At 44.3% G+C, this 14,694-nt stretch overlaps 1 protein-coding gene across 3 annotated transcripts in view; it reads right to left on the bottom strand.

Annotated features, from left to right (window-relative positions):
* Positions 1 to 14,694, bottom strand: part of SETBP1 (SET binding protein 1) — a 270,174-nt gene that overhangs the window by 78,708 nt on the left and 176,772 nt on the right. For all 3 annotated transcript variants that reach the window (XM_077171103.1, XM_077171101.1, XM_077171102.1), the window contains one exon: positions 834 to 4,347. In XM_077171103.1, coding sequence (XP_077027218.1) covers positions 834 to 4,347 — 3,514 coding nt within the window. The remainder of the gene's footprint in view (positions 1 to 833; positions 4,348 to 14,694) is intronic.

Raw genomic sequence — 14,694 nt, 5'->3', positions numbered from 1 at the left:
TTCACTCTCTCAGGCAAGATTCAGATTCCCTTTTTCCCCACTCTGCAGGAGAGGAACAGATGTCCTTAGCAGCTGAAAGGAGCTTCCTCCCTCTTCATCTACCCAGCTTATATTTCCAAGTCATGAGACCTAAAACTCTTCAGAGTCCATTGGAGAGTGTTTGTTTCCATGACACCAGTCCCTTCCCACAGCCCTCAGTGCTCAGGATATTTATTTTACATTACACCTGTGGACTGGAAGTGACAGATTTACATTAGGACTGTACTAAGGATCTCTAAATATTCAGCCCAGCCATCACCATGGTGGATGCCTCTGGATCAGCAGTAGAACACATTAATGGGACACAGACACAGCTTCACACCTTCCCGCCTGTCTGGTCCACCCCAGCAACAAATGGGTTTTGGTCACTTTAAGGGCCAGAGCAGAGACTCTGTGCTCTTCTCCCAGATGCTGGACAGTGACTTTGATCCTGTGATGTTAGACACTGATTAGAAGGATGACCACCTTGCCAGCAGGTATTACAATTGCTGCTGTTGCAAAATGCAATGGTCAGATTTTAGGAAGAAGTGCAACAAGAGAGATAAGTCAAGGCAGGACAAATATCTCTAAAAGTATTGTGTAACAACTAGAAGACTTGTAAAACTTTGGGCTTAAGTTGTGGCCAACTTTCTTGTTGATCTCCCCTAAGTTTGGATGAAGAATGATAGTCAAGAAGCAAGAAAAGTTATTATCTCATAAATGTATTTGCTGTAAATGGTGAGTCCCTCTTTGTTTAGCATTGAAATTCAAGTGCAGCAAATAGTCAAAGTAAAATAGAATAAGACAAAGCTTACCTGAAGAGGCTGAAGAATCAAAAGTACTTCTGTCCTTCCTATTTGTCTTGAAGGGCTGAATGTCCTTTTCCCTGTAAGTTCCAAAGCCTTCAAAGCTTCTTCTTTTATTCCCACTTGCATCATTGTCCCGCTTCTCACTTGAGGAATTTATTTCACCGAACATGTCCAGGGACTCTGACCTTCCATTACTCTCAGTATTACCAGAGTATCTCTTTGTGCAAGAGTCAATGGGATCACTGCTTGAGTCACTTTTATCTTTACTCTGTGACCACTGCTGGGCATCAGAAAGTGATAGCGTAGACAGCGTATCCACTTCAAAGTTACTCTTTGAGCCTTTGTGCCCGGTTTCACAATGCTGGTGCTTCTGCTTCTCCTTGTGCTTGCTCTTCTCGTTGAGCAAGGACAGGTCTTTGTCTGAGCCACTCAGCCTCTCGTTGATGGTGTGGCTGGAGAAGCCAGTGGACTTGCTAGCAAAGAGACCGCTCAGATCTTCGTGAGTCCCCAATATCCGCTCATCCTTATGCTTGTGCTTATGTTTGTGTTTCCTCTTGTGAAGTCGGCCACTTGAAAGGCTTGTTCCTCCAACCTTCGGAGGAGCCAAGGAGGACTGCATGTCTCCAAGGCCCATTCCCACAGGGGTTTGCAGGTGCACTCCGTGTTTTGCTTTGTGTTTGGCAGTGGTGGACATCTTCATGTGAGAGCTTGCATGGAATTGGGGTGGGGGCACGGTAGGTCTCATAAATGGGGAAGCCGCTCCAAGCGTGTGAGACAGGTACAAAGGAGCTGGATACTGACCGTAGTAACCAAGATTCATCATAGGCATTGATGTGTAAGGCATTCCATAGGGTGCATAGTAACTCCCACTGGGAATAGGGTAACCGAACCCTTGTAAAAAAGGCACCTTTGTCATGGTGTCATTGGTTTTGGCAGGTCTACCACGCTTCTTCTTAGACTTCATATCAGAGGTCCTGCGAAGATAGAGCAATGGGTCATACTGGATATATGGCACAGGGTAATAGTGATCAAAATTAATCCTGAAGATGCTGGGATATGGATTTTCATGATAAAATGTATAACTTCTATGGGAAATCCTGAACACTTGAAACTTATTGATGAGTTCCTCAAGGTCTGCCAGAAACTGGAGGTCATCTCTGTTCTGCAGGCTTTTCCTTTTCCTCTTGTGCTTTGGCTTTTTAATACTTTCGTGAGAGAGAAAGTTATCCACAATGAGATGCTTCTGCCGGTGACCATGCCTGTTCTTTGTGCTGGTGTCAGATGGGATAGCCTCTGGATTGTCCAGGGTGCAGAAATCAAAGGAGTATCTCCGGCGGGATTCTGAGCTTTTCTCGGCTTGGTCAGAGGTACTGTTGTTGTCTGTACCTATCCCACTGTCACTCGGGATGGTTTCCTCACTGTGAGACTCACTCACTGGTGACAGCGTGACTTCTTTCAGAGAACCTATTTCACAGAGGTGAGAAGGTGAATTAGCCATTAGCCTGGGCGGAGACAGCTTCCAAGTTCCACTGTGCATTCCTTTCTGGGTTTTTGTAGGAAGAGCACTGATAGGTTGAAGATTTGGCATAGTTTTTAACTCTGAAAAATTAGTTTCAGTGCTTGCAGGGCTGAGGTTGCCGTTGATCCCCACTAATTGTGTTGAAAGCGGATGAATAGCTGCTGGTGACGATGCCACAAGTGACTGCAGGTTGGAAGGCACTGCTGGGTTTTCTGGCTGGCTGGAAACAGGCCTTGAGTGCTTGATGGCTGTCTTAGGTTCTTCTGGCTGAGGCTGCAGCTCTGCCCTTGGCTTTCTGCCCCGTTTTTTACCAATGTAGATAGTCCCCCTCTTGCTGACATTGATCTGCTTCCCTAGCCTGGCATCAATGGTGGTCGGCCCAGCACTAGATGGTGGCTGGACTTTTGCTTTCAGAGCTATGCTGCTGGAGCAGGAGGACAAGATCTGATTGAGAATGTTCTTCCTCTTGAGGGTTTTCATTTTATTAATGGTCTTGATGGTCTTCTTATCCAAGACCCCAAGTTTCCCGACCTTTTTGTGAAATTTGAGTTCACTGATGGACTTGTCCTCTCCTGGAACCATCTGGGCAAACTTGGCCAGATTCCTTCTCCTCTTCCTTTTCTTTGTTCCTGGAAATTCACGATTGATTGGGCTCACTGGGCTGGTGGAGGTCCCCTCGTGAATGGTTTCAACAGTGAGCAAAGGCTGTTTCTTTGGTCGTCCCCTTTTTTTCTTGACAGGTGTGATCACAGTAAGACTGTCTGTATTGGTATACAGAGGGCTGGATGGTGTGATGGGATAGGCTGAAGGAGGCTCCACCATCAGCTTCTCAGACGTCGTCAGGGAGGTTTCCCGAATAATAGATTTAGGTTTGCTGCAGGTCCACCGACGCTTAGCTGCATGTTTGGGGTGCTGGATGTCAGGTAACTTGCCAGCTGTGGAAAGATTGGTGGGTAGGAGAGTGGATGTCACAGGTAGAGGTTTTCTGGGTCGGGCAGCATTGTTGGGGGATGCTTTGTCTGTGAACACACCACTGTCAATTGCTACTAAGGGGGACTCATTTTCAATCACTTTCCCTGGTTTTGTGGCTCGAACATCTTTTTTACTCCCCTCTGGTTGAGAGCTGGTCCTGTTTGCCATTTCACTGCTCAAAGCAAGCACGGAAGGCAGGCTTTTCTCCTGGATAGTTTTCTCTATGGAGGATTTAATGGATTGCCTCTTTTTCCTTTTGTGGCCCGACGCATCTGTTGTCGGAGACTTTATTGGGATAGTAATTCGTACGTGATTGGTGTCACTTTCACAAGTGACGGCAGAAACGGGATTCTGCTTTGAGGGTGACATATCCAACATGCTGTCCATCGAGTAAGACTCCTTTTTCCCTTCCATGCTGTCATGGGATTTGCTGTCAAACGCTTTCTGAGCACTCTTTACCCACTCCATATCTGTGGTTTGCATGGTTTGGCTCATCAAGTCCTTCTTGCTGGACTTCTTCTTTGTACTTCCAGCGGGCTGATCGGGGGCCTCCAGCTGCACAGCTCCCTCTTGATCTCCAAGAGGCAAGAGCCCATTGCACTCGGAGGCACTGCTGGGCTGGGTGGCCGTGCTGATGCTGTTGGGTGATGGGACTGTGCTGCAAATTGCCAGCTCTTTACTACTGACCGACAGCTGCCCCCACGAGCTGCTGCTGCTGCTGCTGCTGCTGCTGCTGCTGCTGCTGCTGCTGCTGCTGCTGCTGCAGGACTTCTTGGCCTGGGATTTGCTGTAGGAGACTCCTGGCTCCAGAGCAGAGACCTTGGTGGCACTAATTGCTTCTCTGCTGGGCTCTGTGCTGATGAAGCAGCTCTGAGGAGCGGGTCCAGTGTCGGAGCTCGCTGACCAGTCAAGGTGGTGCTGGTTGCTACTTTTCTGCTGGTGTTTTGATTTTAAGGTGTCACTGGTGAAGTCTTGTTGGAGGCCCGGATCATAGTGCAGAGCAGAATGTTTTTGTGGCCTGTCATAAACCTGGAAGGGAGCAGAAAATAAACAGGAAAAAAAATTAGTTTAGCAGCCCATTCATAACCACTGGTTGCAGCTCTTTATTTATGCAGTGAATAACAACAATGACTTTGTAAGAGTAAGGAACCTTTATAAAATCTTCCTATACTTGAGCCAAATTTGCATTTAGATTTCATGCACAGTAAACAAGTTTTGTTTGGTTTCCCTACTCTAAAAACAGTGGAAATACTTCTATAAATGCAAAATTACTAAGGGAACATATTCTATTGATTTTTAATTTAAAACACAAGTGAAATATCCCCTTTCAATGGATGAATGGTGCAACTCAGCCTCCTGGTGAGAATGCCTTTTTCCTGAAAAATAATCACTCACAGAACTTGAGGCTCAACAGCAGCAATTAAACTCATTATTGTAAACAAGAAAACTGCAAAATTATCTTGGAAATTGTAACAAACAAGAGGAAAACCCATGGGTCCACTTCCCTGTGAAGGCAGATTCTGCAAAGATTTACTTGAATTTACACATGGAAGCCATCCCCGCATACTTAGTGCTTAAAATCATATGCATAGCGTCAAGTGTGTGAGGCACACTTGGCAGGTTCAAGATTTGCATTACTCCCTTCCCATTTTAAAACTCTGCTATTTGCAATGTTGGTGAGAGATATTTTCAACATGATTTCTACTCTGACAGGAGCTCTTCAAGCCGCAGAGGTTACAGCAAGGGCAGAATTATGCTGAAGACTCTTACAGAGCAAAAGAAACTCTACTGTTTTTCTCTTGGTGGGCCTCCAGCTAAAAAAAAAAAATGGTTTACTTCAGCTGTAACTTTTTCCTTTTAAAGAAAAAGTATCTATCTATTTGTTTTTTACTTTCTTTGGTTGATCTGTTTTGGGGTTTTGGTTTTTTTTTTGATTTTGCAGCTTTATTTTGTAAAGCTCTGGGTCAGAACGTACAACTGCTTTTGCACAAACTACTGACATTGTTGTGAATGTCAAATAAATGATGAGGCTGAAAATAAAAACAAAACCAATGAAAGAAAAGTAGATAAATACAGTGTGTCTTGTGTTCCTACAAACACCCTGTTACAATTAAGCTCCTCTCAGTAGCCCATTAGATCCCCCTTTGGGGTGTTTGCAACACAAATTTTGGGGCAAGCAGGCAAAAGGGAATAAGAGGGCTCTGAGCTGGGAAAATTAGGCATCCCTAGTTCTGAGCAACTTCAGAGAAGTTTGAAAAGACAACCCCAAGCCCATGACACATTATTTAGTGGCCACTAAACATGCACATTATTGACAAATTGATGCTGAGCTATCTTTCATGCCCATATAAATATAGACATGTGGCTTTTCTGGAATAGGCAATAATGATGAAGTTGTTCTGGTCCATTGTCTGAACAGCAATCAGGGAGTCTTAAATCCTGTGGATAGTTCAGCTGTCACACACATGGACCAGCCATGCTCAGGGAAAACAGAGATTTCCAGGAATTGTGGAGTGAGAGAACGAAAGCATGCAGCTGTGGTGGAGCTGCAGATGTCGTGGGTGAGCGACACCCGGTTTCTTCAGCCTGAGAAAAGAGCTGAAAACATAAACAGCCCTTGGGGAATGAATCCCTCTCCTCCTCTTCCTCACAGTGGCCTCCCACACACGAGCCCTGCAGCACACAGAGGACACAACCCACACTGATGCCCTCCTTCAGAACAGGGGGCCCAGCCACGTCCACATCTTGGGATGGGCCCAGGGAGGGGAAACCAGCAGCACCAGCACTGGAGTTTTACAGCTTGTTTTATTTAAATTATTTTAAACTGATCCCAAAGCTCCTGAGATCTATTTTGCCTGGGCCACTTGGGCTTCTCCCACTAGGCTGGGTGTCCTGGCACAAGGAGATGGGCAGGCCATGCCCTGGTGATGTCCCAGGGGGAGATGGCTGTGCTTCTCTCCAGCCTCACATAAAACCTCATCTCCCCAAGCTACCACAACTCGTGATGGGAAGAAGCCCTGGAAGTACTGGACTGAGGCCCCTCTTGGGCCCCAGCACCCACACTGAGGCAGGGCCAGGCTGTTCCTGAACAGATCCCAGCCTGCTGGCTGCAGCCAAACCAGCTTCTTACACCCACGTTACTTACAAGTGCTGAGCTTTGAAACTAAATGACCTGAAACGTTTCATTTGGAAGAGAAAAAAAAAAGATAAAAATAAGACGGAAGGTTACAGCAGGGAACAAAACCACATCGCACTCTGGCAACATCCTATTCCCTCCATATCTATCACACACATGGAGATCCATGGTCTAGAAGGAGCAATAATCTCTGATCTGTATTTTAAGGCAGTTAATAAGGGCTCAGAATGGAGAGGCCAGCTATAGATCAGCGATGAATGCTGATATATGGGCTTGGCTCCTCCAGCCCCATTTCTTTGGCCTGCACATTACACAGTGATGATGCAACTCCCAGCACATCCCTAATGATAGCCCTGTCATTGCTCCAGCAGCACAGGCCACCACCACATCGATCTTAAAATTCAAGAGGAAGATATGCCTATGTCATCAAAGGTGCCAGCTCTGGAGGCATTTAATCACGCAGATAAGCACTCCAATTTCAACAGGCCTTCAAAAACTGACCGGTCTGCAGGATCAGGGGACTCCATTTCCTAAGCAGGATGTCAGAACTATATATCTGCCCAAGCACATTACAGTCTGCTGGGTTTCCTCATGAAACTTCTTCCAGAGAAACATTGATTGGTTCTGCCTTGCCAGACACATCCATGCCACCCAAAAATTATTCCTCTGCAGCACAGTGACTAGAGACAATTTTGCTGCAGCAGGTTGGGTTTCAGGGGCTGAACTGGATATGTGGGGATTGTTTACCTAAAAGCACTACTAAATCAGTTGAAAGTAATGTGGCCAAGTGTATTTTATTTCCCATGTATTCATCTGGGCTGCTGTTTGATCCTGTTAGTCCTAATGCTTAGGCCTCAATTTTCCCTTCTGTGTGAGCACCATCCCAAAAAGCCAATAAGGCCTAGCTCAGCTAAGCCAAGACTCTGCTAAGCTGACAGAGATGTCAGACCTGTCAGGATGGTAAGGGAATCTTAAGAAACTGATCTCTTGATACCTTTCACCCAAATTCTTTACTTTATTTGTCAGTAAGTATGTAATATACTCCAGCTCCATAGGGCTGTTGGCTCAAATAGAGTTCCTGTGGCAGCCAGCCGAGACCAGCATTAAGAATAGTGGGCTTTTTTCATGAAAACAGAAGGATTTATCTTTATTTACTTTTTAGTTTATGAGACCCTAAAAATGCTTCAAACTTCAGTGCTGGCCTTCAGGGCTTGTCATTTGCCCTTTCATTAAATGGGATTTTCTTCCACAGCCAACTATTCTGCACTGAGAGTGTGCTCCTTCTTTTGTGGAAGTAGAAGTGTAAATCAACTCATGTAATTTTACTACAACTGAGCATACTTGGTCAATATTTCTCTTCATATACAGCTCAGTATATAAAGAGGATGTTTTTAGTAGGTTGAATAATCCCTGCTTTCCTTTAAAGAAAACAAAATACAACAAAAAGATGATAGCTTTTGTAACTGCAAAAAGGCTTGAGCGACCTGATCCAGCACATGTCTAAACCTTAGACTATAAGAATAAGATTACAATCCTCTTATTAGTGGAATAAGATTAGCATCCTCTTATTAGTAGAATAAGATTTGAATGACAAACTGGTGAGTTTCAGGCCTCAGCTTTGGCAGTGGTGGGCAGACCTGTGAGCAGGACAGATCCCATACACTGGTGATCACTGGCCACAGACAAGAAAAGGTTTTATGCTGTGTGTTTTATGCTGTCCCTCCAGTCCTGTGCAGCCCTGCAGACGTGATTGGTCCCCAAAACAGTTTTATTCTGGTATGCAGCCCTTGCAGCTGAGGAGATGATGCTGTGCCAGTCCCAGGAGGGGCAGCACCCTACTCTGCAAGGGGTACCCAGCAGCAGAATCCATCCCCCAGGGACTCTTTTTAAGGATGCTTCAGTCTGCCTACTCGTTCTCACATGGTGCTTCCAATCCAAATGCAAAAACTGGGGGCAGATGACAACAACAAAATCAATGGTCTGGTAATATAATAAGAATGATTTAAAAAAATCCAAATTAAAAAAAAAATAAAACTTTTAAGAAAATTATGATAAAATATATATTTAGAAAACCCAACACCTGAAAAAAAAAATCTGTGTGCTTAAAGGGATCGTTCTCTCCTGCTCCAAATGCACCTTTTTTAGGAGGTAACACACATAAAGCTTGTCAAGAATCTGGCTTGCAAATCAAAGTTAATACTACAACGCCCCCTCTTTAAATCATTCGCAGATCCATCTGTGTAATGGCTCCTCAAGTGTAATTCCCTATTAAGAGGCTTTATCTGGAGAGATAAGCAGCTGGTTCCCATGTCACTAATTGCTGTCTGCTGTGATTTTAAAACATCTGCACCATTGTGCTCTTCATTTTCATATTCTAATCACCCTGAAACTTGAAAAAGGTACATCATTGATTGTTTCTGTGGGTTAATTAGTACACAGTCTCCTTGTAGAGACAATTTAAAGGCAGTCAGAACCTCAATCAGCAAGTTTGTTTTAAAAATTAATAACATCAGGAGCGTCTGTGGGGATTGGCATCCACAGTGACACATCAGTGTGCTCTGAGGACATGCCATCCTTTGTTATCTTCTTCACAGGGATGGAAACAAAATTAAAAAAAAAAAAGAAAGAAAAAAGAAAAGAAGAGGAGGAAAGTCTTCCCTAAGTGCATAATATCACTTAAAACAGGGAATTGGGAAGTCCTTTCTTTTATCTCAGGGCCACCCCTGCCTCACCAGAAAGAGTAAATCTGAACAGATCAAAACATCACATAAAACCTCTGTGTGGCCTAGGAGCTTGCAAGCATCTTTTGGTGTCAATTTTGCCGCCTAGGAGCTGGCATCTCATTGGAAATCCATGGGGTGAAGCTGTGATGTATGAGGGCACTTGCTCTGCTTTTCCTCCTGAGCTGGAAAGGTGCGGGATCCCCTGGTGCTGCCTCCTAACCATGCAGAGGAGGGTTTTAGCTCAGGCACAGCAGTTTGCTGTGGCAGAGATGCTTTATGCAGACTGGACCTTCTTTGTACCCAGCCAGCTCAGAGGGAAGGCAGGCCTGAATTCAGAGCTGCTTAACTTGGGTTTATACCCAGCAGTACTCCAGACAATCCTTGTAACAGAACTTGGGAGTCTAGCAAACTGTCAGCCTGAGATGTTCCAGGCTGAATGAATAAATCTGCAGGTACTGACTGGAAATGCAATTGGCATTCTGAAAAATTGTTCTCTGTTCTTGTCCTGAGTTCCTAAAAGCTGGAGAATCTCCAAATTATTTGTTCCCCTTGAAAAAGCTTTCTCTTTGGTTTCTGCTTCCTAGACATGCATGAACACATGTTACCAGAGAAGAAAAAAACCCTTTGAAAGAAAGAAAAAACTGAGATTTCTAGGTCCAACACATGAATAAATAATCCTGGATCAGCTCATACTTTTGCTCAAAATTGAGCATTTCCCCTTGTGTCCCAATGGGATGGCTGTAAACTGCTCACTTGCAGGCTCTAATCAGAGCTACAGGTTGGAGATATTTCATGTCTTTTGGTGAGTGCACTGAGCTTTCCCAGCGCAGAATTACTCTGTAAATAAAAGATGCCAAGTGGAGGAGACAGCAGGCTCAGGCAAATATAACTCTGGCCTGATGACTTACAGGTTGAGCAGTCATGGACATGAGGTGTGAGGAGCCTGTGATCAAGTCAAGTCAGTTCATAACTGCAAGTCTCTGAAATGGTCTTAGGAAATTCTTCAGGTCCTCAGTGACTCTAGCCATGGATGAGGGATACAAACCAGAAAAGCACTGTTTGTGCTGAAACCACAAACAGTGGAGTCTGCTGAGGAACTCCACTGAATCTAGTTCAAAACTGATGTAGGGGCTTTAATTAAAAGTGATGCACCAGTAGAAAACACATCAGCAACAGTAACATAAAATTAATTGCCATGTTTCCAAAATAGGGCATTTTCCAGAGTACTGTTGCAAATTTATCACTCCCAGAGTTTATTCCTTCTACAGCTCCCAGGGTCTCAAAGAGCACAAAGCCCAAACAACCATCACACTCAGGAGTGTGGATCACAGAATCATAGAATGGTTTGGGTTAGAAGGGACCTTTAAGATAATCTAGTTCCAACCCCTGAACATTCATTTGACGTACAAAGAGAGGCAGGAATTAATGCAAAAATGCCCACAAGAGCACAACACAGCATGGGGTGGGAGTGGGTTAATTAAAAGCCAATCAGCATCTCTTTGTGTCCATTCACCACACAAAACATCCCAGACTGTGGAGTGCCGTTCTGTGATTGTGTCAATACAGAGAAGCTGAAGTTCAGGCTTTGGCATCATGATTGCTTTGAGAATACCTTGTCTAAAGCACTTATCCAAGGAAAAGACAAATCAATGCAGAGATTACTGAACAGTACAAAGATGCTCACATGGTTGTGAATTGTAATTTTTCATGCATTCCTGGTAAAGCGTCTTGATTTTCTAAGTAATTCAGAAATTCCAAAGTTATTCCAAATTCATTTTGCTACCAGCTTTAAACTGAATAATTTGCACACTGTTTCAATCTTCTGCTGCTTTGCAGACACTTCTATTTTCCACATGGAGGGATTGGGGATTTTATTTTGTCAAATTGCAGCAACATGTTGAATTTATAAAGGTAGGATTTGGTGCTGCAGGCTGATCTGCTCCTTACTGGTGGAATAGACCCATCGCTGCACATATTTTCTTTATCAAATGTTTAAACAACCCTGTGCTTTTCAGAGCTTTGTATTAAGCACCGAGTCTGGGAAAACTCTAAACAATGGGATTTTTCTGTCATCTCCAACAAAGAACCCATCATCGTCGACACAACAATGCAGTTTAAATATCGTGTTTAACCATAACACTGTTTGCCACCTCGGTTTAGGCAGCTGGGAGAGAACAATTGGGCACCAGCTAAGGTGGACTACAACAGGACTCACACAATTTTCCCCATTCAGCTGCTGATATCTCCCTGGCTTGTCCTTGTTTGGCCTCAAGCCACTGCAAGGATTTTTAGGCAAGTGTTTCAGACATCAGAAGCGAGCGAGGCATCTTTGCTGAGCCGAGTGCTTTCATTTGTTCAAAACCCTGGCTAATGAACTTAACTGCCTGCAGGAGTGATATTAAGGCTTTATTATTCATAAGCAAAACATACTTCCATCCCTTCAGGAATGGTTAATTCTGTGGAGCTCAACCTGCTGTCACCAGTGTGTCACTATTATGTTGCTTGTCCAAGTTCCTACCTCATCTTGGTCTTCCACTTTTTAATTTCAAGCTGTAGAGGACAATGCACATATGTGCAGTGGCTCAGCCAAAATATAACAGCAGAAGGATCCCAAGACAGACTGGGACCTGCAGAAATGGGAGCAGTAAGGGGTACTAATCTCTGAAAGACTTGTGGTGTTTTCTAGGATGTTAAACCCAGAATCCCAAAATGGCAGAATAGGGTGAGTTGGAAGGGACCCACAAGGATCAAACTCCTGCCCCTGCACAGGACACCCCAACAATCCCTCCCTGTGCCCCGGAGCATTGTAGAAACTCTTCTTGACGTCTGTAGGTTTGGTGCTGTGACCACTCCCTGGGGAGCTGTTCCAGTTCCCAAGCACCCTGTGGGTGAAGAGCCTTTCCTGATATCCAACCTAAACCTCCCCTGACACAGCCTCAGGCCATTCCCTCTGGTCCTGTCAGTGGAAGAGCAGAGATCAGTGCCTGCCCCTCCTCTTCCCTTTATGAGGAAGCTGTAACTGCACTGGGGTCTGACCTGTGTCTCCTCCAGCCAAACAGACCAAGTGACCTCAGCTGATCCCCGTGTGGCTTCCCCTCAAGGCCCTTCACCATCTCAGTTGCCCTCAGCCTGTCTGAGATTGCTAAACTGGAAATAAGGATGTGAACAGCTGTGCACTTTAAATTTCTGCTATAATTTTTAAAAGCCTGAAGTTCTTAATTTGCATTGAAAGGTTTCTTTTATCCTTCATTTAATATAGGAATTGCAGCATTACCTTGAATACTCTTTTTTTTTTTCTGAGGGATGGGAGAAATATAAATGGCTTTTCCATTGAGGGCAGTGATTCTTTCTACTAGAGTTAAAAAATTTGATTATAAATTGAGTCCTTAAATGTCAAGGAGATGCTGAATTCACCTGAAAACAGGCATTTGGGGAAGCTCATAAAAGCTGTGAGCTGCAGTCAGTTAGCTCATCATTCTTTTAGCGTGCACTTCATTTAGCAGTTACTGACCGACAGATTAATTCTTCCAAAGCATCCTGATTGCAGCTAAGGTCTAGCATGAAGCATTAAATGTGCAACAGCATTGGCAAAAAGTCCAGAAATCTGCCGGAACATCTATCAGGAACAGCTGGGTTATAAACCCTTTGAAAATTTGCAGGACAGGTCAAATGCTCAGCGTCTTCTGACTTCCCCGAATGAAGATCTGAGTCCTGTTCCATGAATTCAGTGAGAGCGTCACTTGTGCCTTCAGGAAATTCACTGTGAAAAGATGAACTCCAGTGACCTGAACCAAAACGTGGGAGGTTCCTTCCCTTTGCAAGGTCTGCCTAGGGAGGTCATACGTGGTGAAATTTTCTGGCTCTGTTGGGCACACACCAAAGAGCCACTGCACTTTGTGCAGAGCCAGTGGGTGCTGTGGGGTGTACACATCCAGCAGCAGGATGTGCTCTGGGCCCTCCCAAAAAGCTGGTCTCAGATCAGACTGCAAAATGGGATTCTGCTTTGTTTTCACCAGTAAAATCCTACCTTTCTGACAGAAAGGAATAGGACCACTCTCATCTTCCCTTGCAGGCCTTACAACAGTCCAAGCAGACATGAAGTGGAACCTATTCCATTTGCAAAAGGCAACAGGATGAGTGGGGCTTCAGGAGATTTATGGTCCAGTTTCCCCATAACATGAGACTATTTTTCACCATTGTTACCTTATGAAAATGATCCCTCTCCCCTTTTCCCTAGAAACCTAGGAAGGGATGGCTGGGGAAATTTCCTTGCACACCTTGATAAGGCCAAAGCAGGGCAGACATCTCTGTTTCTGGACTAGAGATGATGCCCCTGTGACACAGTTGTTGAAGATTTTTTTCGTCAATCAGGAGATTTTAAATCCATAGGAATGCCCAGGAATGATGGAAGACAGGTTTGGAGAAGGATGTCCACCAGTGCAGTGGGACTCCTGGGGCATGGACCTGTGCTATGGGAATAAAAATGCTCAGCTGCAAGTCCTCTTTCAAGACCATAGAAGGGGTGATTTTGGGCAGCTGCAAAATCACAAGCTGCCCTGACAAAATCTGACTGCTCTCCTAAAGGAGCCAATTTTACCACCCCCTGGATCTGGTTCCCTGCAGATAACTCTGCCATACAGATGTTTTTGCAGGTTCCTCACCACACCCGTAGCCGAGTCTTTCCCAGTAGGGGAAATTTAACCAGGCTTGTAATAATGTACTGGAGCAACAAAAACAACAAAATGGTGACATAAAATGTCTCTGGTGGTGCTAGGGGGTGTGATGATGATAGGTAGTGCGTTTTTGAGACGTTGCTGTGCTTTTCCTGAATGGCACCTATCTCTGCTTTGATGTTCATCCCTCATCTCTCCTTCCTCCCCGCCCTCCCCAGCTATGACAAAATCACCTTTACTAATAAACCTCCAGCTCAAATAGCAGGTTTTATTTAGTGTGCTATAAAAACAGTCATTTCTCAGATCATAAAAAGGGCTCAACTGGACTGCATCATTTTGCTGAAGTGAGTTTTCTGGTGGAGTGATTCTCTCTTCTAAATGCCACAGTCCCCCACTACCAGTATTTATGTACCAAAATAAAATGCAATTTTCTGTATTTTATTAAGTGTGAATCTCCGGTGCAAATCCTTTTGGGAGCTGATCCCAAGATTTAATTGTTCCTTGCTTTTATACTTTCAAGATATTTTCAAGAGTTTTCACAATATCACAGGGCTAAATACAGTTTTATTAAGGTACAACAGCATCACTTTAAGGCCCTGAGCAAGTTTAGGTTTGTCTTCTACACATATAAATCCACAGCAGCACAGAGCAGAAAAAGAAAGAGCAGGGAGCTGGGATCTAGAAGGGAAGATTGCAAAACACCCTGAGCACATCTTTGTGCTTAAATGACCTCCAGAACTTCTCTAGTTTCTCACCCAACAAATCAGGTGTAAAATGGAGCCCTGACTCTCACACCCATCAGGATAAATATGTAGTGTTTTAATATAATAAATATAAATTTTAA

This window comes from Agelaius phoeniceus, chromosome Z, assembly GCF_051311805.1.
Source record: "Agelaius phoeniceus isolate bAgePho1 chromosome Z, bAgePho1.hap1, whole genome shotgun sequence".
In the NCBI taxonomy this organism is placed as follows: Eukaryota; Metazoa; Chordata; class Aves; order Passeriformes; family Icteridae; genus Agelaius; species Agelaius phoeniceus.
Note: the sequence above shows the minus strand (reverse complement) of the source record. Positions and strands in the feature narration are given on the sequence as shown.